The sequence below is a fragment of the Macrotis lagotis genome, chromosome X, assembly GCF_037893015.1.
Source record: "Macrotis lagotis isolate mMagLag1 chromosome X, bilby.v1.9.chrom.fasta, whole genome shotgun sequence".
NCBI classification, from domain to species: Eukaryota; Metazoa; Chordata; class Mammalia; order Peramelemorphia; family Peramelidae; genus Macrotis; species Macrotis lagotis.
In genome coordinates this window covers 108,326,855-108,351,234 of record NC_133666.1, presented here as the reverse complement: position 1 = coordinate 108,351,234, position 24,380 = coordinate 108,326,855, and the positions used below count along the sequence as shown (strand labels likewise).

General features: G+C 33.8%; 1 protein-coding gene across 2 annotated transcripts in view; it reads left to right on the top strand.

Moving 5' to 3' along the window:
- The window catches only part of MAMDC2 (MAM domain containing 2), a 212,589-nt gene that overhangs the window by 109,894 nt on the left and 78,315 nt on the right, over positions 1 to 24,380 (top strand). For both annotated transcript variants that reach the window (XM_074207395.1, XM_074207396.1), the window contains exons 6-7: positions 14,951 to 15,207; positions 21,123 to 21,216. In XM_074207395.1, coding sequence (XP_074063496.1) covers positions 14,951 to 15,207; positions 21,123 to 21,216 — 351 coding nt within the window. The remainder of the gene's footprint in view (positions 1 to 14,950; positions 15,208 to 21,122; positions 21,217 to 24,380) is intronic.

The following is a 24,380-nucleotide window of genomic DNA, read 5'->3' as shown; positions in this document are numbered from 1 at the left end:
ACTCAAGACCTGGTAAGATTTATGAATTAAGGTGACTATATATGTAAGAACTACTTGAAATCAAAAGAAAGTCAATTCTACCCAAATTAAATTACTTATTCAATGCCATACCAATCAAACTGCCAAATAACTACCTTACTAAGCTAAAAAAAATAGTAACAAAATTCATATGGAGCAATAAAAGGATAAGAATAGCAAGGGAACTGATAAAAAAAAATGTAAAGGAGGTGACCTAGCCCTACCAGATATAAAACTATATTATAAAGCAGTAGTCATCAAAACTGCCTGGTACTGGTTAAGAAATAGAGTAATGGATCTGTAGATTAGGACAGGTTCAAATGAAACTGCAGTAAATGACTATAGCAATCTACTATTTGACAAACACAAAGATATCAGCTTCTGGGATAAGACCTCAAAATTTGACAAAAATTGTTGGGAAAACTGGAAAATAGTATGGCAAACCAGGCATAGATCCACATCTCATACCCTCTACCAAAAAAAGGTCAAAATGGATACAGAATTTAAACATAAAAAGTGATACCATAGGTAAGTTAATAGACAAAAAAATTATCTATCTGATCTGTGGAAAAGGGATAAATTTATGAACAAACAAGAATTTTGCACTAATAAAAACAATGCTGCCAAGATTAGAAAGCAAAAAGCTGGGAAATAATCTTTACAACCATTTATGATAAAGGTCTCATTTCTAAAAGATATAGAGAATTGCATCAAATTTATAAGATCACAAGTCATTCCCCAATTGATAAATGGTCAAAGGATATGAATAGACAGTTTTCAAATGAAGAAATTAAAGCTATATATAATTATATGAATAAATTCTCCAAATCATTATTGATTAGAGAAATGCAAATTAAAACAATAATGAGGTATCACCTCATACCTATCAGATTGGGCAAGATGAGAAAAAGGGAAAATGATCAATTTTGGAGAGGTTGTGGGAGGATATTGATGAATTGCTGATGGAGTTGTGAATGGATCCAACCATTCTGGAGAGCAATATGGAACTATGCCCAAAGAGCAATAAAACTGTTCGTATTGACCCATCAATTCTAATTCTAGGTCTATATCCAGAAGAAACTAAAAAAATGGGGAAAGTCCTGCATTTTCCAAACTATTCACAGCAGCTCTTTTGTAATGGGAAAAAAACTGGAAATTGAGAGGATGCCCATCAATTAGGGAATGACTAAACAAGTTATGTTACATGAATACTATGGAATACTATTGTTCTATAAGAAACCATAAATGGTTGGACTCTAGAGAAGCATGAAATGACTTATGGGATCTGATGATAAGCGAAGAGAGTAGAACCAAGAGCACATTAACAACATTGTGAGATGAACATCCTTGATGGAAGCAACTCTTCTCAATAGTCCAGAGAGCTAGATAGTTCAGAGGAAGAAAAACAAAACAAAATAAAACACACAGAAAAAAAAAACCTTCCAAATCAGATGAACACTTTATAAAAACTATCTCTTATGTATCTCTTCCCCTTAATCCTAATTCCTTATGCTAAAAATTACTAATTTGTAAACATGTTTATCAAAATATGTATGTAAAATGTTAACCCAACTGTTCTCTGCTGAGGGGGAGGAGGAATGGGAAGGGAGGGTGGAGGGAAATTTTGTAACTTGGAAATGGGCATGTACATATGGATGAAAATAAATAAATAAATTTGTAAACCCCCCCCCCAAAAAAAGAAAGTTAGTCTTTGGTCCCAGATTAATAAAGAAATTCCATTACATTTTCTTATGAATTTGGCTTTTTATTTTGTTTTGTTTTGCTTTGCTTTCTTTCCTTGGTATAGCAGACTAAATGATGAATTTTCTTATTTCTGATATACAAACTGACATTGTTATAGTGGCATAGTAATTAATGTGAGACTTACCATCAGGAAGACCTGAATTTGAATTCTGACTCAGATACTTACTTGCTGTGTGTCCCTGGATAAGTCATTCTCAAACTCACTTTCTTTATGTAAAACTGTGCTAAAATAAAAACTGGTAAAAATAGTACCTATCTCACTGGATTGGTATGGGGATCAAATGAGATATAGAACCATATACATATGTGTGTATCCTGACCCTTGCAGAAGACAAACACCCATACATATACTTGTGTGTTATATATTTGTATACCTATAAAGTAACTTTTGTAGATAGGACTAGAAAGGTAGATTGATTGCCAGAAAAGCACTTTATTTATCTTAAAACATATTTATGTTTATATATGTTATATATCCTGATCCTTGCAGAACCATATTGTTTATATGTTTTAAGGTTTGAAAACTGTGGTATAGATAAATAGGAAATAGATAGATAGATAGATAGATAGATAGATAGATAGATAGATAGATATTAAGCATTTTATAAACCTTAAAATCCTGTATGAAGAGTAGTTATTACACAGGATATACCAAAAATCTTTATGCAGTTTTAAGCTATTAAAGACTTTTGGGAAAGTCTGCATTGTTTTGCAAACATTATCTCCTCTGAGCTTCAGAAAAGTCCCCTGAGGTAAGGTAACTTGCAAATAAGGAAACTAAGGTATGTGGAGGTGACAAGACTTGCCCATGGTTAATAAATTTCAGAGGCTGGATTTAAGGTAAAATCCTCCTGACTCCAATTCTGGTACATTATCAGACTATTAAGAATAAAGAAAATGTTGAATGACCTTTGAATTTAAAAGCTCATATTGGGAAATAAGGGAACTTGCCATGATTGCCTAAGGGAAAGTCAAACAATAGCAATAAGCTTTCTCAATTTGATAATAAAATCTTCCAGTGATATCTGCTTGCAAAGGGCTGAACTGTGGATTCTATTAGATAAGCAGTTTCTTGGGCTAGTCATTTGACTGTGGTTTAGCTATGGCCAGGATATGAGCCATCCTTTGAAAGGCACCACACCAATACTCCTCCCTTCCCCTATCTTAAAGGCATTCATGAACGCTGAATTCACTGTGGTTATTTTGGAATTCTGCTAACACCTTTTAGGGCAGTGTGATAAATAATAGGAATAACCCTGCTCTAAGCCAGGACACCTGGTTTCAGATCCTGGCTGAAACATTAGCAAGCTATATGACCATGGACTAGTCAGTCACTTAATTTCTGTGGACCTTAGCTTCCTCTTAGCTTTCCTTTGTAAAAGAAGGTTAGTTTGCATTTTCCCTTCCAAATCTAAAAAGTTCTGCTTCTCTGTTTACACTTATTCTATGCATTCTAGTTTTCCATATATATATATATATATATATATATATATATATATATCATATACATTTATATACACATTTTATATATATATATATATATCATATACATCTATATGCATACATACACATAAATATATGTATGTGTATTATATATGTGTGTGTATATATATCCTGGCATAGATATGATGATTAAACTAATGGGAGCTGATGAGGTCACCAAGAAAGATTAAAAAAGCACAGGACCTAGGACAGTATAGAGGTGGTTAGGTAAGGCAGAAGGATATATATGGAAGGTTTTAATACATAATATTGGGTAAGCTTACAAGCAGCATTTTAGTTCTGAAAGGGGACATGCAATCTAATCTCATTTTACAGATGAGAAAGTTAAGACTCAAAAAGGTTAAGGGACTTACAGATCTAATTTTGTTGTTGTTGTTGTTCAGTCATTTCAGTTGTGACTGATTCTTCATGACCCCTTCTGGGATTTTTCTTGGAAGAGATATTGAAGTGATTTGCCATTTCCTTCTAAACTTTATTTTACAGATGAGGAAACTCAAGCACACAGGGTTAAGTGATATGGCCAGGATCACTGAGTCTGAATTTGAACTCAAGAAGTTGAGTCTTCCTGATTCTAAGCTTAGTGTTGTATCACCTGTACCACTTAGCTGCCCATATATTAATATAATATCTGCATAAGATATATCTCTCTGTGTATTATATATAAATATATAACAGCATATTATATAAGCATATAAATGAGTCCTAACAAAGATAATTAAAATATAGGTTGTATATTGTTATATTAAATAATTAAGTAAGTAATATATAAGTATATAAATGTATATTAATTTAGCAAATACTATGTTTAATAATAATAACAATCATGTGAGTGTATACATCCACATAGATAAATGTTGGCATAGAAAGCATAAATAATATATAGATATTAATCTGTCATATTAATATAGCATGTATTAATATTTTAACTCATATATAAGTGTGAATGTATTTGACTTTAGGTCCAAGGAAATTAAAGGATCGATTGATCTGAGGTCATAATCTAGGTAGTGTTTTCAGTCAGGACCTCAAATCAGCTATCTTGGTTTAGAACAAGATTCTTTTTGTTACAAACAATGATTTAAAGAGGGTGATATTTGTATTTGTTTACACATTTCCACATATACATATTTTTACATGTGTTAGCAGATACATACATTTTTATACACACAAACATATATCACAATCATTGCCTTTTGGATTTTGGATTGTACATGTACATTATATACATGTATACTATATTGTTTATATACATTGTATCTATACATAAAATGTATATATTGTATTCATTTAAAGCTCAGACTAGGACTGAATACATACAATCATACATACCATATAGACATAAGTCTATATTTATCCTTACATTTTATGTGTGCATTTATGTGTTTTTATAATTATAGACATGTGTATATTTCTAATTACATTATATGTATTATATATGTACATATGTGCATATCTAATCCCAGACAACCAATGGACTGAACTTCAATCCTTATCACCTGCTCCCTACTGAACATTTCAAACTATGTATCTCGTAACCATTTTGAGCTCAACATATCCAAAAGAGAAGTTATGTCTTTTTCCTGAAGTCCACCCTTCTTACACCCTTCTCTATTTCTGTCAAAGTCAACATTCTTTCAATCTCCCAGGTTCATAATCTTGGCATTACCCATAATCCCTCACCCTCTCTTACCCCTTACATCTAAATAGTTGTCAAATCTTGCTGTTTTCAACATTTTCTATTCACGTAGCTGACATTTTTCACCTAGATTATTTTAATGGCTTCCTGCTGAGTCTCCCTGCCTTTAGTTTCTCCCTAGTCTAGTCTGTCATCCACTTTACTATTGAAGTGATTTTCTTTAAGACTAAGCTGCTCTCCTACTCCATTATTTTCAGGCCTCTAGGACCAAATAACATTTGTTCTGTTAAACTATTAAAATTCTTCATAACCTGACCCTAACCTATCTTCCTATCCTCAGCAGACATTACAAGTCCTCCCACATACCTGAGCCTGGTCTAACCCTCTCTGAGTTTCACCCAAAACATCCCATCTCTCCTGTCTTTGTGCCTTTGCATTGGCTAATCATTGTATTTGTTTTCCCAGCACCTCTAGCATACTGTCTATTAGTATCTATAATAAGTAGACTAAAATAAATAAGACTATAAGTATAATTTGGGCTTTACATAATACCTTCAAAAGAAAACAACTTTTCTCATCTATGGGAAATATATATTTTTCCTGTCCTTATCACATCTGTATTCACAATTTCTGTGCATAGTTCTAGGCAATGCTTACCCATTTTACAGAGTTCTCCTTCCTTTTTTACCAAGAAAGAAGTTGACTCAGACAGGTTAAGTGATTGGTCTAAGGTCACGCAGTCAGTTTCTGTTACAACCAGTTATTCTAGTTCAATCAGAGTGTCTACAGTAAGAGCTCAATAAATTCTTGTTGTTTAATAGTTATTTATTTCCCTAGTTTTTCTATTATGCATAAATTTAAGTGCTATTTTGAAAGTTGTTATAGACAACAGTAGTATATTCATTGCCTTTGGTGCTGGGAAAAAAGAAAGATGATGAGAATAACAACAATTATCATTTTGAGATGATGAGAATAATACCAATAATATACTTTACCAAGAGCAAAACTCTGTGTGTATATATATATATATATGTGTGTGTGTGTGTGTGTGTGTGTGTACATATATATTATGTGTGCATACACATATACAAACATATATTATATACATTAATGTTTATATGTGTGTAGATATATATGTAGATATATTCTCACAACCTCACAACCACTCTGTTGTTGTGGAAGCTGAGTCAAAAACGTTAAGTGATTTCTCCCAGGGTCACACACCTATGAAATATCTGAAGTGGAACTTGAGCTATGGCTTTCCAGGTCTAATCTACTCACTATACCAAAAAGAAGAGCAAACAAATGAAAGAAAAGACATACCAGGGTGGCTAGGTGGTGCAGTGGATAGAGCACTGGTCCTGGAGTCAGGAGTACCTGAGTTCAAATCCAGTCTCAGACACTTAATAATTACCTAGCTGTGTGGCTTTGAGCCAGCCACTTAACTCCATTTGCCTTGCAAACAAAAGAAAAAAAAAGAAAAGACATACCATATGTATTTTTGTGGAGAAATGACAGTCTCTTATAGCTCAGGTGTTTCTGAATAGTGCCTAAGTAAAGGGTGGTTGGTATTTTATCAACCAGACCAAATCAGTCAGCAAACATTTATTTGAACACTTAGATTGTACTGTACTGTACAATGAGAACACAAATACAGAAAAATTAAATGATTCCTACTGTCAAGGAGCATGCAAGTACTTTATCTTCCTTTATCCTTTTTCTCTCCTACCTCTTTTCTCCTCTTTTTTTTTTAATTCTTTCAAATCCTTAAGAAATCCTGGAAACAGCCAGTATTTGCTGACCCCCAGGTTAGAGGGAGGAATGACAGTGTTTATACCTAGACATGTACATAATAGCTCTCTCAGGACAAGAAGGACTTTAGGATTTGTCTCTGTAATTCATTTTAATAAGCTTTTTGTTATCTTTTTACTGTGAAGAAAGCACTAAGTTGGCTTCTTGCGAGCTAAAAAGTTTAAATAAGACATGTCCTCATGAAGCTTACCATATGGTAAGGGACAAAAGCATCAATTCTTTAAGTGTACTGGGGGTTTACATAATACCTTCCAAACAAAACAACTTCTTTCATCCATGGGAAATATATATTTTTTTCCTATCATCATATTTGGATTCAGGATTTCAGAGCATATTACTTAGCAATGCTTCCCATTTTACAGAATTCTACTTCTCTATTTTACAAAAGAAGCTAAGACTCAAACAGGTTAAGTGATTGAGTCTAAGGTCACACAGTCAGTTTCTATTACAACCAGCTGTTCTAGTTCAACCAGAGATCTTTCCATTATACCTCTTGATAGAAATGGAATGAGCAAAATTCCAAAATAATTGCAATAATTTCAGTGTTGATAAATGCCTTTAAGATAAAAAAAGGGAAGAGAGTTAGCCTGATATTTTTGAAAATATGGATCATATCCTGACTTCTCCTTAACCATGGTCAATAGAATGTAAGCATCTCTAGGGTAGGGACTTTTATTTTTCTATTTTTGTCTTCAATGACATGTATGTAACAGGTATTTAATAATTATTCTTGAATTAAATTGAACAGGGCAAAAAACTGTTAACTATACTATTAAATATTGTTTGATAGATAAGTTTATTTAAATGTTCAAAGGAAAGTACTATGTGAAGTATGGGATGAGACTCTGTTCAGGAAATTGTTCAAAGAAGAGGTGTCATTTGAATTGAACTATATAGTACAGGTAAGAATTCAACTTTCTGCTTAGAAGGATAACAGCTTGATTTCAATTATTAAAGTTCTAAAAAGGAAATGTTAAAGCTACCTGCAATTATTGTCATATAATTATAGTCTTAAGGTCATATTGAATTTCAGTTCACCCTAAAAGCTAAACTTAAAGCACTACGTAAAGAAGAACAATGATTTCTAGAGGTAGAATGCTTACTGGATAGAGGATTGACTTGCTGAGAGGAAGACCTGCATTCAAATACCACCATAGGCACTTAGGTAGCTAGGTTATAAGAACCTGGACAGGAATCTTAGCTTCTCTATGCTTCTCTTTCCTCATCTGTAAAGCAGATAATAATACCTATTGTGACTATGATACAAGATTGTTATAAGGCTAAAATAGGTCAATTTATGTAAAGAATTTGGTAAATTTTAAAGTATTACTTTTTCAAAATTTATGTTAAAAATAAAAATATTTTTATTTTTATTATTTATTTAATTTATTTTACTATTTATTTAATTTGTTTGATTATTTTATTATTTAGTTATTTAGTTAATCTAAAATAATAATATTTTTATTTTAAAAGTTTATTACTTAAAATTTTGATTTGAAAAGTAGTACCTGTCAGACTCAAACCTCTAGATGGGAACACAGTTGCAAAGCAAACTGAGATCATACTCTAAAAATAGAATGGGGATTCCTCATTTACTTTTGACATTTCATTATGCTTTTTAACATGCTATCAATCAACTTTGATTTTAAAGTACAGATTAAATCACTTAGCTCTCTCTCAAGCATGTGTATGCTGTTTATTTCTTCTTTCACTATCATTCTTTCTCTAGAAGCCCTCACTCTGTTGTTCTGGGTTTACAGAGAAAAAGCAAACCAAAAGAAAAAAATTGCAAGGCAGAAAGAAGATTATCCAGATCTCTCAAGAGAAAAGGCAGATAAAGTCTTATTATGGGGGCCCACTGTATCACATTTTGCACAATGTAAACCTAATTGAACTGTGAACTGCATTTTTAGGAAAAGAGAATTTGAACAAATAAAATTTTAAATTATTTTTAAATTATTACAAAATATGTAAAAAGAACCAAAAAATTGAAGTTTATCCCCAAATGTTTATCTTATATAGGACACTAGATCAATATAGTCAGAATTATAAGAACGGAATATCCCTGTTATGAAGGAGTGGCTGAGAATTTTATTCTATTTTTTCTGAGCTCTGATTTAGGCATGCTCTTTTTTTTAATATTGTAGGAAGTGAAACTGAATTATTCCCCTATTTAAAGCATTTATTACTACTATCCTGTACTTTCCTTAACAACAGGAATAGAATTGTTTATAAAATAATGTGAGCAATGAATTATTGGAATGAAAAAAATGTATCAATGCTTTCTGTTTCTACTTTTGGAAAAGCAGGGAGAGAGTTGGCACATCTGACAACATGGCAATTAAAAAAAACATAAAATAGAATAAAGACGTAAGGATTGATTTGCCATGTCATTCTCCAGATCATTTTACAGTTGAGAAAACTGAGGCAAATAGAGTCTTGCCCAAGGTCACACAACTAATTAGTATCTGTGGCTAGATTTTAAACTCAAGTCTTCCTTACTGCAGGCCCAGCACTCTAGTCACTGCACCACCTAGCTGTCCACAGTCTATCATCTTACTAACACTCTATATTTTAATACTATCCCTTGATTCCTGTGTCACATGACTTTTACTGTAATCTCATATGCGTCCCCTAAATCCATGAAAACTGAATGTCAAAAAATCAAAAGGACCTTCTCTGGAAATACTAAATCCTTTCTATATTCGAACTATTCCAATTGAAATAAATTTCTTGAAACTAAGCTCTCCCCTTTCCAAGAGAGATCTTTTCATTTGATCATAGCTACAAACAGCTCAGGTTGAGTGAAAACAGCGCAGATTCACAGCTATGCCATATAGCCTATTCTTATGTAATCAAACCAAGAATAATCAGTAGGGATTGTTGGTTAGTCAGACTGCTTGAAAATAAAAGTTCAAGAACTCCCCTTAAAAATCTCTTTACTTAATCAAAAAAATAAATAAATAAAATCAAAGGGTCATTTGCCAGGGTCTTCTAATTCAAAAATGAAATGTCTACTTAAATTAACAGAGTGATTTCCCTGGAAACAAGGGCAATCACACCAAGATTACATGCATTAATCCTGAAACAAGTGTGTTTTAGCAGAAATCATGACTGTGTGATTTGTTTTTTTCAGCTAGTTCAACAGTTTTGTTTCCTCTCATCAACCTTAACCTCTTTTAGTGTTCTTTTGTGATTTGACAGGTGATGTGGACTTATAGCTTTAATGAGTCTGACATAGAAGTTCTTGATTTGTGATTTCATGGGAACTCACTGTTCTTTTTTCTTCTTAGAAAAAAATCAGATGTCTTGCTTTCAGTTACAGATATCTAAAAGTTTAGACATTCTGACCAATGGACTTGAAGAACTCCCCTAATAGGCTATGAAACTACACTTAATTCCATTCATATGTACATAAACCAGAAAGACCTGGAAAAATCCAATTGACTAAGGGATCCTCTAAACAGAAAGGATCCAGAGGTAACCTTTCCTAAAGGAAGGGTGGCTGACTTCCCCAAAGCCAGCCAGGCATATTTTCAGGATGCCAGGCCACTCATCAGGATTTTCCACTGGAATAACAGACACAGAGTCTACCACCCTGCCCCTTGGGATTGCTTTCAGTTCAGCATGTACCTGGCAGCTTCCAGACCCCAGACTTGTACATCACTCCCAAGTCCTGGCATTTCTTGGCCTACACCTGAAAGGTGATTTCTGAATCAACTCCTCTCTCTTTCCTGCTGAATGATTTATATTATTTTATCATTCACTACCCTTCACTTCTCAGTGAGAAACTTGCTACAACTGACAGTTTGCCAAAAAGATGTAGCTTGGTTTGGCAATAGATGAATGATCTGAGAAGAAAGGGGTAGCAGAATTTGGTCTAGTCTGGTGGTTTGATGTCAGCAGTTCTGGTCTTATTCCCAGCAGCTCTACTGACTCACTTTGGGCAAGGTACATTAAGTTTGTTTGATTTTTTTTTTTTTGTGCATACCAAAATTTGATCATGCATGACTTGGTCCTAAGAGTCTTATGCATGAATTGCTAATGAAGCTCTAAAATTGCAAATTCAAAGATTAAAATATTGTCCATACAGAAAGTAAGCAATCTCCGTGGGAAGAGAACTATCATATTTCTGTCAGATAGAAAACTGCATTTATAATTCATTCAAAAACATTTGTTGAGCATCTTCTCTGTGTGTAGCACCCTGGTAGAAGGTGAGAGAGATTCAAAGACAAAACCTCTACCCTCAAGTAGCTTATTTTCTCACAGGTATATCGAAAATAATTAAAATTATATGGTACAATGTAGTAAGCATTTAAGAGAGTTACAAAGTAATCTCAAAGGGGGAGAAACCACTTCTAGTTGGAAATATTAGAGCCTTAAAGGACAGATAAGTCTGCAACAACTAAAGGTTGAGGAGGACCTCAGGCAGGACTTTCTGGGTGGAGAAAATAACAAGTTAAAAACATATTTTAAAAAATTAACAGGGAAAAGCAAAGAATCATAAATAATCTGATTTGGCCATGGCTTTTTTGTCCATTCCTGTTACCAGGAAGCTCCCAGTTTGATGTAGAGAAACAAAGTCTCTGTATTTTAGGAGTCTTGGAAAATGGTCTGGAGCATAGAAAATGGTCAAATGGTTTGTTCATGGTGAAACAAAGTATCAGAACTTGAATATCCACATGTTACTGACTCTAAAACTAGCCCTCCATCTACTACACCATCCTTCCCTTTATAACTCTTATAATACTTTGAGACTTCTCTGAGTGACTTCTCCAAATGCCCCAGAAAACTCATTATTGAGATAACCTCAGTATCCTTTAAGATCTCCTAGTCATAGTATTCCACCTCATCAGTACCCTCATTCTCTCTGATTAGAGGATGGAGCCTTCTTAGTTCAGACAGCTCATTTTTTACCTAGCTGCACTTGACCTATTTTAGGATTCCTCTCCATCATCATCCTGAGTGGAGAACTTTCTCCTTCACCCACCTCCAACATTTCTTCCTCTCCTGCCTCTCAGCATCCTTTTGTGTGTTGTTTTCCTCCATCAGATTGTAAGTTCCTTAAGGGCAAAGTCTTCTTTATTTTTTTCATATTTATATTTCCAGTCCAATGACTGAAACATGTAGATGCTTAATAAATGTTTATTGGTTGACTGATAGGTAAAAGGATTTATATAAAATAACACTGGCTAGGTAAGTCAGAGCCAAATTATAAAAGGCCAAGAATGCCAGGGTGAAGAACTTTGATTTTATCCTAGAGTTTATAGAAAACTGTTGATGTCTATGAGCAAGGCAGTGATAGATCAGAAGGAATAAGGAAATTTATCATAACAGTAATATGTAGGAGCAGTTAAAAGGGATAAATGGTGTGGTGAGTTAGGAAGTAGTTATCGCACTGGAAATAAAGTAAAAATACCTTATTTGGGTAATGATTAAGCAGATGAAATAGAGTATAACTTTGCCAAAATAAATATGAAAAATAAAAGGAATCATGGAAGACTTTTATGAACTCATTCTGAGTAAAGAAAGTAAAACCAGGAAAAAAAATATATGCAGTAGCTACAGCAATGAAAATGGAAAGATCAACAACAGCTTTAAAACCATGAATGCTCTAAAATCAGACCCAAAGAAGAGATGAAAAAAAATATACCTCACTCTCTTATTTTTGCAGAAGAGGGGATTGTGAGTGAGAGATATTTATATAATGTCAAAAATCACTTAGTTGTGTTAAAAAGTTTTTCCTACTCCTTTTCTTTATTCCTTGCTATAGAAAATGGTTTGGGGGGGGAGGGTTGGAGGGAGGGATAAATTTGAAAATGACAGTGATATAAAAAAATTTTGTTCAGTTGCTTTTCAGTCATATCCAACTCTTTCATTTGTAGTTTTCTTGTCAATGAAAGTGGAGTGGTTTACCATATCCTTCTCTAGCTCATTTTACAGATAAGAAAACTGAGACAAAAAAGAGTTAAGTGATTTGCTCAGGGTCACACAACTAGTAAGTATCTGAGGCTGGGTTTTAAGCTACAGAAGATAAGTCTCCCTGACTCCAGGTCTTGTCCTCTATCCACTGCACCAAAAAAAGGTCCCCCCCCAAAAAGACACCAATTTTAAAACTGGATATTAGCAATGGGTGAAGAATAAGATTTGGAGGGATTCAACTAAGGGTCATGCACAGAAGATGAATGTCAAGGACTCCTCTTATACTTACTCTAAGGTAAAAGTAGATCTTGAAGCTATTTGTCTTTACCTTCTATGCTGGTGTATCCTAGTCAGATTGGACATTTTCCTAAGAATTATAATGAGAATAATGATGTGGGCTCCTGAAAATACATTCTCAGGCAATCAGATTGCAGATTCCTATGATGAAATGGTCAATTAAATCTCTGTCAATCAATTACCATTTATTAAGTACATTATGTATTTGGAACATTGTACTGGGTTACATATGGAATTGCAAAGATATTTTGCCAGTACTTCCAAATTTGCTTTAACTCTCCTGAGATCTTCAAGATATTTCCAATTCCTACACAGTAATTTTCCTTCTCTGGGAATGTTAGCAACACCAGAGAGAGGAAAAACTATTTAAACGCCCATACTTTTCCATCCAGTCCTCGTTTTCCCAATAGGGTTTCTTGAAAATGGAATCTGTATAGTTGGCAAGGCAAATGGCAAAAGAAAAAAGGTGAGTCATCTGCCCTCAGAATGTTTACAATCTTCTGGTTTTATAGAAGAAATATGGTTTAGAAACATCATATAGGAAGTAAGGTCGATTTACCAGTGGTTAAACTATTTCTATTTTATGTCAAAGATTTGTGATTTCATCTGGGTAGGTACTTCCTTCATCAACACCAACACAAACCTTCTATATGTTTAGTAGATTGTCTTCTTGAATTGCTAATCAGAAAAAAAAGAATCACTACCTACAATGAATCCTTTTCTAACTTAGCTAAAAATGCAGTATGTTTCTAGAACCATATTGTATTCGATCTTAGTCCAAATAAGTCAAGTAATAACAGCTTACTGGTTTGGACTCTAAGATTCACAAAGCACTGTATGTATACATGTGTCTATATGTGTGCATACATATATGTGCTTGTATGTGATGGGCATGTATATATGTGGCATGTTTGTTCCTATAAAGGCTAGCTAGGTATATTTAGATAGATAGATAGATAGAGATGATAGAGAGAGAGAGAGAGATGATATAGATATAGATATAGATATAGATATAGATATAGATAGATATAGATATAGATATAGATATAGATATAGATGTATGTAGTTATATATGTATATGTGTGTAGTTATATGTATATACATATATGTTTGTATGTCTATATGTAAGTATATATTTATATGAAAATATCATTCAGTTATTATAACAACTCTATGGGGTAGATATCATCATTATTTTACACTTTATGAAACTGAGGGCAGGAATGATTAAGTGACCCAGCTAAAAAAGTATCCAAGGATAGATTTGAATCTCCCCCTTCTTGACTCTAGGCTAACACCTTATCCCTTTCATCATATGGCTTCCATATTAGTAGGACCTGCCAGAACTAGGTCTTCACTGACATAGTTTTCAAGAATCCAACACCACTTTCATGCTTTGTCAAAACATCTTTGCCAAAACATTAGTGGAAGTTGATTTGTGTTTCTTTTTTTTTTTTAAGGAATATAGATGACCTGCAAAATGCATGTGAGGACATTATTAAAACTGTGATCCAAAAATATTTGAAAACAGTCACTAAAAATCATTCTCTTGAAATTGCATTTCATTAATATCTATGAAATGACAGTGCCAGTTGATGATAACGCTCAGATAAAAAAAATTAGGAGCATTGCCATTAACTGCCAAAAAGTTTACCATAAAATTAACAGATGGATTAGCATATATATATATATATTATATATATATATATATATATATATATATATATAAAATACTTGGCTCAAATAAGTCCTGTATGATATGTGCAAACTTTAAAACTCTGTCCTATTTTTATAACATATTGGCTATCATATATTCTTTAATTTTATGTATATGAGAACCCAAGGTTCTTCCTCTCAAAAATTACATGAGGCCATATTACTTAAATTAGGAAATACATAAAGGCTCCTCTAGGATAATTTAAAGAGATTCATCTATGGCATGTATTTTTAAAACTCTTCTCTCTATGCTTCCCTCCCTCACCACCTTTCTTTTTTAAGGCCACTATATGTATGTGGATTCTGTTTACGTCAAGCACTTCCAAGAAGTTGCCCAGCTCATCTCCCCAAGAACAACGACTCCTATGTCTGGCTGCCTGTCTTTTTATTACCAGCTCCAGCAAGGAAATGACAATGTTTTCACCCTTTACACTCGGGATACCAGTGGACTTTACGAAGAGATATGGAAAATTGATAGTTCTATGAGTGAAGTATGGAACCTAGCTGAAGTTGACTTCAGTGCTCCATACCCAACAGAGGTATGATTAGTTTTTCTATGGTCACAGCATGCCCCCGCCACCAAAGCCTTTCAAATGAAATCTACCAAAATTAAATAAGGGCAGGTTTCTATTTCTAATTATTTATCTTTCATTTCTTTACATTTCTTTATCAGATCAGGGAATAAAATATAAAGATTATTGAATGATTCTTTTAAGTAGAATCGATCTTGAAATAAGCACAATAGACTCAGAACTCTTTAAGTGAAACTCATTCAATTAATCAGACAACTAGTTTTTATTTATTAAACACCTATGATATGCCAGGTTTTGTGCTAGGTAATAGGGATACAAGTACAAAGAATCAAACAATTCTTTCTCACAATGAGTGTGTATTATATATACACATACATCAATATATCCACATACATTTGTGAATATATGTGTATGCACATATAAATACATACATACATATATAAATCATAAACATAGAGTTAATACATACAAATGTACACTAAGTAGTTATGTGCAAGATAACTTGGGAGGGAATCCAGGAGTTGAAGAATCAGTCAAGTCTTCTTGTAGAATATGACACTTGAGCTGGATCTAAGAGAAAGAAAGATACTCTTTTATTCATTTTTGCCAGTTATCAAAGTTTCCCTTGGGGGAAAAAAAACAAGGAGAAAGACTAATTATCTTTTTGTTGTTGTTGTTGGTAATAACTTCCTAATTGGTCTTCATGCCTGAATTCTCTCCAATCCATTCTCCAAATATCTACCAAATCATTCAACCTATTATATTCCTAAAGCACAAATCTGACTATATCATTATCTTGCAAACCATAATGACTGCTTTGCATTAGATTTAGAAGTGAATTGCTCCCAGAGAGTGACATCCTTCTATACCTATAGAGGTGTCTATGGATGAATGCGCAGGCTATAATTGAGTGGTTTGTTGTTGTTCAGAAGTTTCAATCACATCTGACTCTTCTTGATCCTGTTTGGAGTTTTCATTGGCAAAGATACTGGAGTGGTAGGCCATGTCCTTCTCCTGCTCATTTTACAGATGAAGAAACTAAAGTAAATAGGATTAGTGACTTGTCCAGAGTGACTCAACTAGTAAGTGTCTAGATGCCAGATTTGAATACAAGATGAATCTTCTTGATTCCAAGCCTGGTGCTCCATCCACAGTGTCACCTAAATGCCTTTGAGAAGGGAGGAAAGTATAATAATTGCCCTTTTCTGAAATTTCTTTTTTAAGAAATTCCATAACAACTAGGATCTTTAGTCACTGTTTTCAATGCCTTTATTGTTGACTGTAATGTTTGTTAAAAAGTATACACTAGTTATCTTTATTCATTCTTATCCCTCCATTTTCACTTCTCTACTAGCTGCAGCTTTCCCCCTTTCATAAGCAAAGGACTAGAGAGATATTTTACTGTAAGTACTTTTGCATGATGAGACCTGCTTATCCAGTGTATAGACTTAAAGAATGTGTTCCTTGGTTCCTGATATAGTCCTTCTGTAACACAACCCACCTAAAGTAATACTGTCTGCTTCAAAGGATGTATTATTTCCTAGTCATTTGTCACATAAGACATCATTTTGTACATGTACTCCAATGGAAAAGTTCCTATGAGCTCAGAGCCTAAAGAGGAAAGAAAATTATGTGCTTTCTACAAAAGTCAAATGACTCATAGACTTAATGATATGGGTCTATTCTGCAAACTTCTATCATCCTCACTTAAACTCCTAGGTTAAAATGTGTTTTTAATGGAGCTCTTAAAAACATTTTTCAATGCCAGTTTCAATGCTGAAAAGTTTCAATTCTAGCTTCAGTCTGTTTGAATATAGCTCCATGTGTCTCACATGTGCATGATTATGAGGGAAGGAGTTTGAATCTTTTCTCTGATCTTATTCATACTTGGAAATATCTTACCAAAAGCCCCATATTCTGCAGAAATCAATGACATTTATTTATGCAGCTTTCCCCCAGATAATAAAAAAAACCCGCAAGAATTCTTTCTCCCTCTCTCTCTAAATAAGACTGACAACAATGAATCTGCCATGACCTGAATATTTTTTTTAATATTCTGTTCAAAGGCAGCTAGGTGGTGCAGTGGATAGAGCACCAGCCTTGGAGTCAGGAGTACCTGGGTTCAAATCTGACCTCAGACACTTAATAATTACCTAGCCTTGGGCAAGCCACTTAACCCTATTGCCTTGGGAAAAAAAAAAATATATATATATATATATACATATATATATATTGTTCATTTATTTTTTCAAATTAGCTTTCAACAATGATTTTTGTAAGGTTTTGAGTTATATTTTTCTCCTTCCCTCCTTCCTCCCTTCCCCTTGACAGAAAACAACCTAATATAGGTATACATATAAAGAAGAATCAAATCAAATCCGAAAAAAAATTAGAGAGAAAAAAAGACATAATACATAAGACAACTTTTTTTAAAATTGAAGATAGTAAGCTTTGGGCTACATTTAAACTCCATAGTTCTTTCTCTGGATATGGATGGTATTTTCCATCACAAGTCTTTTAGTATTGTCTTTGATTGTTGTGCTGCTGAAATGAACAAGTTCATTATAGCTGATCATCACTCAATGTTGCTATTAGTATGGATAACGTTCTTCTGGTTCTGTAATGATAGAGTTTTAGGCCCAGAGAGAGAGAGAGAGGGAAAACTGGACTCAAATCCTTCTAAATATGCATACTCACTTTGTAATCCTAGGTAAGTTAATAGAACTATCAGTGGACCAGGCAGCTCCCTAAGACTAGAACCCCAGCAATAGTCACTTAAATCAAGACTCAGGCCTAGACCACATTCCCTCCCCTGAAGCATCATCATATGCATTTATTATGATATCACATATGTTGAAAATACTCCCATTCCCTTCCAAGAATAGTTTCTAGTTCTTATGTCCAAAAGATTCTAATAATTTGACAAAAATGATTATTATACCATGATCATAATTATGATTCATATGTTCACCAGCTACAATTTGGTTGGATCTTATTTTGACTGTATGTCGACAAAGGTGTCCTAGCCCTGGGTCCAATCATAAAAAGTCTTTGATCTAAGAGCTTATGAAACATCCCACAATTTAAGCTCAGTCACATACATCATGTAAGTAATTGGAATAGCCTCTTCTAGTGAAAGGCCCTCCTGGACTCACATGCTGTAGTTAAGGAAATGATACAGTGGTGGACTGAGAGATTGCTTAAGCCACTCCTAGAAAATGTATTCATTGCCAGAGGACTGTGGCCGAAAGGTTATGTTTCCCTGACATCAAAAAGATGTTTTCCTGGGCAACAAAACAGCATCTTAAAAGAAATATTGTCCTCTTACAGAAACATGGGTGAGGTAAAACTGTTGATTAGGGAGAACAACTTGTCTAGGACAAGTTTGGGATGTCTTTAAGGAAAAGCAGCTGTTCTGGGGTCATAGAAATTTTGAAATTGATTACTTTCCAGTAGTTTCTAATAATGCAATACTAGACAGAGTGGACTTGATCCAAAATTGTTTCTAATATCTTACCATATGCCATCACACACTTAGTATCCTCTAAGAGGACCATATTCCCTATACCCTTCCAATAAGTTCTGGGCTCTCCTAAATAAAAGGTGCTACTTCAGTAAGAGATTTACTATACCTGGAATTTGTTTATATATATATATATATATATATATATATATATATATATATATATATATATACATATATACATATATATATATATATATATATATTATTGAGTTGTAATTTTGAAATATATCTCATTCAAAGGAAGAAGCAGGGAAGGAAAAACACCCACAACTTCATGAGATCTTAAGCAAATTGTCACCCTTTGGGGATTAAAAAAAATAGTCAATTCACTGTCTGCCATTAGTAATGAAATCAGCACAAAATTCCAATTGTTGGTTAGGTCAAAGAAATGCAACTAGCCCATACACCTGACATGAGTTAGGAGGAAGCAAATGGGCATGCTTATTAGGGAGATAAAAGCTGGAGAGATTATTGTTGTTTTCATTGGGAAGAAATGATACCTAAAGATATATTTTACTGGTATAAGCTACTGCTTTTCCCTTTATGTGAGATGGTAACCTCAGAAACCATCTACCTAATTGGTGCAGTGGAGAGAACAACCTGAAGCCAGGAGGGCACAAGTTTAAATCCATCTTCAAATACTTGCAACCTGTTTGTCCCTTTGTAAGTCACTTCATCTTAGTCTACCTCAGATTCCTCATCCATAAAATGGAGATAATAATAATCTTACAAAGTTGTTCTGAGGGTAATACTTGTAAAGTACTTTACTAAACTTAGCATGTTATATAAATGCTAGATATTATTATTATTATTATTATTATTATTATTATTATTATTATTATCTGGTCCAAACCTCTTATTTTACATACTGAGACTCAGAGAGGGGAAGTGATTTGCCCCAAATTTTACAGTGAGTTATCATATGAGATAGTTCAAGTTCATATTTTCTGTCTAGTGCTCTTTCCTCTATGACATGCTATTTTACATTATTGACTGAATTGAAATACAGCATTCTCTGAATTTAATGACTTTTTGAGCTCTGGTGAAAGATTTGTATTGGTCCTTTGAATGATTCTCGCCAATGCCTTTGTGGTCAAAGGGCACATTTACAAGATCCCTTAGGTTTATTAATACAGATCATAATGCATGTTTTATGGGGACTTAACAGTGTTAATCCATTTAAAAAGTATTAAGCACTGACTATATAATAATTGGAAACAGGACAGAAACAGAAATAATCACTGGAAATAGGACAGAAACAAAACCAGTGCCTCCACTCGAGGAACTTAAAATCTATTGGCATTCTAGCCATTTACCATGCCTGGGCAGGTTGCAAGCTACTGGAATGAAAGATTTTGCTTCTGTTTTAGTGGGAGGATTTTCTTCAATCATTAAAATGATTTTTATAGATTATAAGTTCCTTTGATTATATAGGCATCTCCAGTGTCTAGTTTACTGCCTGTCATGTTGTAGATGCTTAATAATAGAATAGTGTATAATTAGTAGAATCTTTTTAAATTAAAAAAAACACATTTCAATGTTGCCTTTTGTCTTTGCATTATAATTTGTTTCTAAAAGTGGAAAATCTTTCCCTCTTTGATACTGAAACAAAGATAAAAAAGAATATAGTGAAGAAAAATACTTGATATGATCACATTGATCGTATCTGATACTGCCCTGCCTGCTATACTTATAATCCTAACCTACCTGGATCATAGAGCTAGAGCTGGAAGAGATTGCACAGGTCTTCTAGTCAAACCTTTATATTCCATGTAAGGAAACTGAGACTCAGGGAGGTTAAGAGACTTGCCCCAGGCCACACATATAGTAAAGGAGAAGAGATGGAATTTCAACCTAGTTCACTGACTCCAAGAGTCAATGATATCTCCAGTGAGGTAGAACTTTTAATGATTCTTGTTCATCTGTCATTGATTTCTATTCCTAAGCTTGTTATAGAATTCCATATGTGAGGCAAAGAAAGAACCCACCAAAGTTAAATGGAGTTCCCTGTGGAGAGCAGGAAGCAGAGACCAGTCTGACATCTCTCTGAAGAAAAAGCTCTTATTCCTTTCAGTTCTTAAAGAAAAATAAAATCTTCATTCTGCCATTCTGACAGCAAGTTACTTGACTATCATAACTACGATCCAAGAGGAGAAAAGGGAATTCACTAGGAAATTGAAACCTGGTGGCTTCCTTCTCATAATCTCTAAAACTGACCATGGATTATAAAGTACCTTACCAGATATTTTATCTTTACAACACTGAATTACTAAGTAGAAATTGAATTTGCATCGTCTGTTAGTCTTAACCAGACCATCATAAATCTTGAGTAAGTGCACTTAAGTCAACTCACAGAATATTTAGACAGTTGATAGAATATCATTTTCTTCTGCAGGTTGTCTTTGAAGTTACTTTTAATGGTCCCAAGGGAGGATACATTGCCCTAGATGATATTGCTTTCTCTCCAGTTCATTGCCATAACCAGACAGGTAAGGAATCTTGTTTTCTGTATCCTCCTGTCTAGTGTTCTCCTGAATTGTATTTTCCTTAAGTGATATATTTTAATCTAGTCCCATAATATCAGTCGTTGCTGAGTTTTGAACCTTGCTTATCAGAGCAGAGTGTAGGTATGGAAAGCAAGAGGTGTCATGGTTGTATGTGAATATAGCCAAGGTACTGAGGAAGGTGAGGTAACTAAAAAAATAATGTGAGGAATTTTACTCAGGCAAGGATGAACTCTCCTCTAACTTCTTGGGGATCTGGCTGTCATAGTCACTCACCTCCTAGAAGTGATAGCAGTTGGTCAGTATTAGGTCATTAACTCCAGGACATCTAGATAAAATGCAAATTCTTCTGCTTGACATTTTAAAACACTTTACAGTCTGGATCCAACCTCTCTTTCCAGGATTATTTCACATTCTTTCCCCTTAAAACCTTTTATGCTTCAAAAGAGTAGGTCCATTTTCTCTTCCCTGAATTCTCTATTCCCTTCCCTGCATTCATCCCATACACAGGCTGTCCCTCATGTAGTAATGTACTTCCTCTTCCCCTCTGCCTCTTGGAATCCCAAAGTTCTTTTAAGGTTCAACTCAAAAGCCACTTCCTACAGGAAACTTTTCCTGATTCTCTCAAGGTGTCCATGCTTTCTCCCTTTAATTATCAGGTATGGGATAATTAGGTCAGTATTTTGCAAATAGTAAATGTTTAATAAATAGCATGGTGTTTTATAAATAGTAAGCATTTAATATTATTCCATCTATTCATTCATTTGTATATATTTATCTGATCACTTTTTAAAATACTCTAATAGAATGTAAATTCCTTGAGCTCAAGATCTGGTTTTCATTTAATCTTTATATCTTAACTATCTAGTGCAATGCCTTGTGCAATGTTTATTATATTGGATTGGACTCTGTTTCCTCTAGAGGTCCCTCCCCCCCCTTTTTTTTCATAGTATAACTGGATCTCCATTTTCCTTGGCCTCTATTTTTAAGTGTGAATATGTCTTACTTATCACCATTAACTAGAATAGGACATAGATTACAGATTTAGAGATAAGAAGAACCTTCCTAGTCCAAGCACCTCATTTTATAGAAGAAGAAACCAAGGCCCAGAGAGGTTTAGTAGTTTGTCTCTAAAGTTGCATAGAATCAGTATTTGAACCCAGTTCCTTTCATCTAAATCCAGCCAACTTTCCTTAAGCTTTCATGCTTATTAAGGACTTATGATAAAAGAATGCTTACTACCTCAACTCCCATCAAGAAGAGTGAGTGAATTAATTAACTAATGAGGCCTTCTAACTTCATTAATAACTATGTAAATGATGAATTTGCATCTGTTTTACAAACTTAATCTTCTGCTTCAATGTTACTGATCGAGACATTCCAAATTTCCTGACCATAATGACCATAGCATATGCCTCAGTTTCTTTATGCTGGTTTCTGACAGAGAATTACAAGCATTTAATTTTATACTTTCACAAAATGAGCATTCAAGTTATATGTCTTTATCTTGGACAATCTAACAACTTCCATGAAAACTGTAACTCTCAAAAAAGGAAAGAATATTTTTTTCTTCTGTTTCACTGGATAAAAACAGCACATTTCATTCTTAGCATTTTAGGACCATAAAAATAAAAAGATTTTGGATTAAGGGACAGAAAAATTGTCCAAACCTCAGTTCTCAATGAGAGAACTGAGAGAGTATTAGAAATTGCAAGGACCCAATTACATCTGCTTGTCTGTCTGTCCAGCCCATAGAGAATCAAACCATATGTCTAAATTTGACCTCTGTCATAAGACTTTCATTTGAGATATAACTGTTGCCAGTTTTTTGTTTAGGTTTTTGCAAGGCAATGAGGTTAAGTGACTTGCCCAAGGTCACACAGCTAGGTAATTAGTAAGTGCTCGATTCACTGCACCATCTTGCTATTCCATCTATTGCCAGTTTTGATCAAAGTTCTGGTGTTGTCTATAAGGGATGTAACCAAAGAAATTTCTTTATAAAGAATATGAACTGAATCTCATTTCTCCCACCCCCACCCCTGACCCCAAGACCAGAAGGAATTGTACTAATCTGGCAAACATAGAACTAAAATATTCAGTTTTCACTTAACAATGAAGTTTTTAATGATCCCAAATCCCAAACCTCTCCCTGAAATAAAGTTCTAACTTTTTAATTTAATGCCAATTTATGGCATTCTGTATGACTGAAACTCATCAATGGTCTCTGCAAATTAGAGTATGGGGTCCCTGAAAGGGCAACAGAGAGAGTAGCATCTGGTAAGTGGAAGTAGCTTGTGGCATGCTACCAATGAAGAAGAGGCATAAAGAATAACATTAAATAAGTGCAGGCCTGGAAGAGAAGCTGAGATGGAAGGATAGTGAGAACAAAAAGTGATGCACAATGCAAAGAGTTTTAAGTGCTTGAAGTTAAGAAAGACTGAATTCAAATTCTGCCTCAGATACTTAGTAACTGTATAATTCAGAACAAGTCAAAACTTTGCCTAACCTTACTTTCCTCATTATAAAATGAGAATAATTAAAAACATCTACTACACTGAATTATTGTATTAAATGAAATAATATATGTAGAATAATTTGTTAACCTGTAAGTACTATATAAGGCCATTTATATGTATACTCAACTCCCCAAAGCCAAATTACAGTGTAATTTTTATAAACATAAAATATAAGATCAATATTTTTTCTTTGATAATGGGTGAGATACTCCATCCCCTTCCTTATTCCCAGAGTATTAACAAGAAGACATGGATGAGCAACAGATGAGATTAGAAACCTTGGATTGACTATAGTCTGCACCATTGAGCACCATAAATGGAATCACAAATCCTTCAAAGTATTACAGCAAATCCTGGTTAGAATTAGAATCAGAATCAAATCTACATTCTGTGCAAAACTACTTATCTAGAACAAAACTAAGACACTAAATTAGTCTTCAATTAGGTCAATTCTTCAAATCAAAATAGTGTCCAAATAGGTGAATATTTCACACATAATTTCTTATTCTTTTGCATAGAATTCCTCAAGCATTGTTCTATTTGTTAATAATAACTTGCACCTGGATTGTTTACTTTGATAATCTTAATTTTTTTTTATTTTTACCAACTCAAAGAGATTTTCATGAAGTGAGA